The 3,110-nt window shown below is 35.6% G+C and overlaps 1 protein-coding gene across 1 annotated transcript; it reads left to right on the top strand.

Moving 5' to 3' along the window:
- The first annotated feature begins 811 nt into the window (after positions 1 to 811).
- LOC143211085 (uncharacterized) lies at positions 812 to 2,904 on the top strand. The gene is made up of 4 exons (XM_076428506.1): positions 812 to 1,097; positions 1,633 to 1,709; positions 2,323 to 2,413; positions 2,488 to 2,904. Exons 1-4 carry the CDS (start codon positions 1,011 to 1,013, stop codon positions 2,596 to 2,598), a joined length of 366 nt encoding a protein of 121 aa, XP_076284621.1. The 5' UTR covers positions 812 to 1,010; the 3' UTR covers positions 2,599 to 2,904.
- The last annotated feature ends 206 nt before the right edge of the window (positions 2,905 to 3,110 follow it).

Here is a 3,110-nt window from a genome sequence, read left to right as displayed (position 1 = left end):
GAATAATAGATACAAAATGTGTAATTAGTTACTCGAAGATATAGATACACAGGGGACCACCTGTAGCGGTATTTTCGAATACCTCGAAACCATTCTGCACTTCGCAATCATAACTTAAATTGTGTTTCTTTTTTTTCAATTACAGAAAGTGGACAGCGAAAGTCGACAGCGCGAACTGCATCAATTCTTTAAGTTGAAAATAAATGTAGACAATTAAAAAATGTTTTTGGTTAAACTTTTCATTAAAACTCGAAGCAATAAGTATTTACCGAACAAAACGATTATAGATGCGGGATTCGATTCGGGGCCAGAAGATTCCCAGCCGTATATATGTACTTGTTTTGTTAACGGCTACCCAACCTCTAAAAAATTATAAAAAAATTAAGAACGGTTGCTTCAATAATATCCAAGTACTGAATTCTTATAAAACTGGAGTCTCTAACACTTCAATACAAAACATGCATTTTCTTGGAATTTTTGGAGATTTTCAATTTTTTAAAACATGTTTCCGTAATCCGAAAAATCTGAAAAAATACACATTAATAATCAGGATGAGACACAACTAACGTAATAATATAAATGTGGTCAACTGAAGACTTTGATGTATGTATATACATAAAATCGGCAATTTTATGTTTTCCGATTTGTTTAAAAATCGATTTTGCAACCAAAAATTTTGAAAAAAATCTCAGTAGTGTATGCTATTCGGTAGAATATTCATGAATTTTTTCATAATTTTCTGTTGAACATGACGTGACTAAAAACAAATTTGGTTGGATACTTCTGACCATCTTTTCCGGCTATACCTTAAGAATCAACGAAAACATTATTTAAAAAATACAAAATATATTTCTTTTTACATCGTTAAAACCGATTTTTCAAAAAAAATTAGGCCTAATTTCTCTTCGATATCTCTTTTAGATCAAAAGTTATAGCAAAATGTGCGTCGCGCCGCGTGCTGTGCCCGAGATTCAAATGCGCGCCGTCTCCAGATTCCGACTTTTCGCCTCATGCTTCCGAAACTTCGGCAACGTGAAAATCGAAGGAACGCGTCGGCGTCGATCAGTCGAGCAGGTAGTCACACGGACATGGTAGAGGTACGTTTGTGTGTAGCGCGCGTGCAATCGAACATGCACCAACACGGGCAAGCGCGGTCGACACCGCTCACGGATACGACGATACGTCAGGGAAGGGGAAACTGCCGTTCAGTTTTCAGCAGTTTTCAGTTATTCTCTCAACTCTCAACAGTTCGCAAGTTCTCGTTCGCTTAGCTCGGTCGTAATATCTGTGGTTGTCAGGAGGACGCCGCCGCATGTCACATTGTACTTTCACTTTCGAGATATTGTCGTTTAAAGTTTTGATCACTAATGCTTTGACAAGGACATTGGTTATAAATTGTATTATTTTTTCGAGCCTTTTGAATTGATTTTCGTGACGTTTTTTCTGGTAAATACCTAATTCTACACTATAAAGTTCAATAAATGCATGAACTGAAATTTTTTGAAATTGTGACATGCAGCGTTTTTCTTGACACAATCACAGATATATTTACATAACTTCGCTCTGTGGTTACACGTTACACTCGCGAGTGCGGTCTGCGTTGCAGCATTGGACTATTTGACTATTTATTAGATTGACTTGCTTGGATTATGTGATTACGTGGATTACTTGGATTACGTGCACTACGTGGAAGGCAGGAAGAACGGAAGGTATTTGTACATATTTATATTGGTTAATCGGTTTCATTTTGCTCAAATGTCTCCCAAAATCTTCGCGTGAAAAAGCGTGAGAACGCTTGTCGGCACACCACGCGACAGTGCCATTTGCCATCACGTATGAGGTGCTACGGGGCGAGTATGTTCACTTCAATGTAGAGTCCAAAATAGTAAATTGTTTGTTTCTTTATCACTTTATCACTCTCTTTTCATTATCATTATTATCATTTATCACTTTAAACAAATCCAACACAATTCAGCTTTGGCCCATTCAGATTAGAATTAGCTTAGCAATATTCTAAATCGGCAAAATGATGGCTTAAACCAATTCAGTAAGGCAAGTATTTAATCTTCTTCACTTGCTTCTCATCATCGAATTTTTTTATTTCTGGTAGTACATTCTTTTGTTTGTAGTTCAACTTTAATCGATTTTTTATAAATATCATTGCAATGTTTGAATCAGTTAGGTATATTAGTTGATGAAAAACGTCAGAAGACCTTTTGTAATTGTAGCACCAGAAATTAGAAAATTCGTTGAGATGAGCAATAAGCGAAGAAGATTAAATACTCACCTTTACTCACTGTGTAATTGAAAATCTAATTACAGAACGGAGGATAAATATAATGTGCTATCCAGGGAAGGAGGAGAAGGAAGCTGCGGCAACCGGGGAAGAGGAAGACCTCTAATTTTTCACGTGGTACGTATATCTAATTATGCCATTCAACACACATGCATATATTGTACATTACTGATTTTCTTTGTATTTTTTAGGTATCCCACCTATGCCAGAACGTGCTACGGGCCACAAGTTTTGGGAAGCAGAGGCAACAACGTGTAATAATCACAATATACAGGGTGTTCCGTTTAAATACGAACACCTAAATATCTCTTCAGGTTATTGTGATGCAAAAAATATTTGTTACGTAATGCGCATGGTGTCAATGGACCAAATATCTGGCACACCGTGCACGTTACGTAACAAATATTTTTTGCATCACAATAACCTGAAGAGATATTTAGGTGTTCGTCCAATAATAAAGCATAGTAATAATAAAAAATTATAATATTTATTATATATATATATATATTCCTTGTGTCATTGTCCATGTGTCTTTACCAACTCCCTGCGGCGTATTAAAAAATAAGAAAAAGTAAATTTTCTTTTCCCTTATACGACACTTTGTCTTTTTTTGCATGGGGACATTTTAATCTTAGCTTCCATCTCTTGCAATCGATGCAGAGAATTTTTATTTTGCACAAATTATTTTTTTTTTCGTTTTCTCTCCTTGCATGTGACTGAATATTCATTCAAAAATCAGTATTGTCGGTAAAAAGGAAAACTGCTACATATTTGTACAATAGAAATTTACTTTATCGACATCTGCCACATTAGT

The sequence above is a fragment of the Lasioglossum baleicum genome, chromosome 8 (genome assembly GCF_051020765.1).
Source record: "Lasioglossum baleicum chromosome 8, iyLasBale1, whole genome shotgun sequence".
NCBI lineage: Eukaryota > Metazoa > Arthropoda > Insecta > Hymenoptera > Halictidae > Lasioglossum > Lasioglossum baleicum.
Note: the sequence above shows the minus strand (reverse complement) of the source record. Positions and strands in the feature narration are given on the sequence as shown.

Bases quoted from the DNA above. Each gene is read 5' to 3' on its own strand.
- LOC143211085 (XM_076428506.1), top strand. From the start codon at position 1,011: ATGCTTCCGAAACTTCGGCAACGTGAAAATCGAAGGAACGCGTCGGCG. The intron at 1,098-1,632 runs GTACGTTTGTGT...ACTATTTATTAG, and splicing joins GTCACACGGACATGGTAGAG to ATTGACTTGCTTGGATTATG. The intron at 2,414-2,487 runs GTACGTATATCT...TGTATTTTTTAG, and splicing joins GACCTCTAATTTTTCACGTG to GTATCCCACCTATGCCAGAA.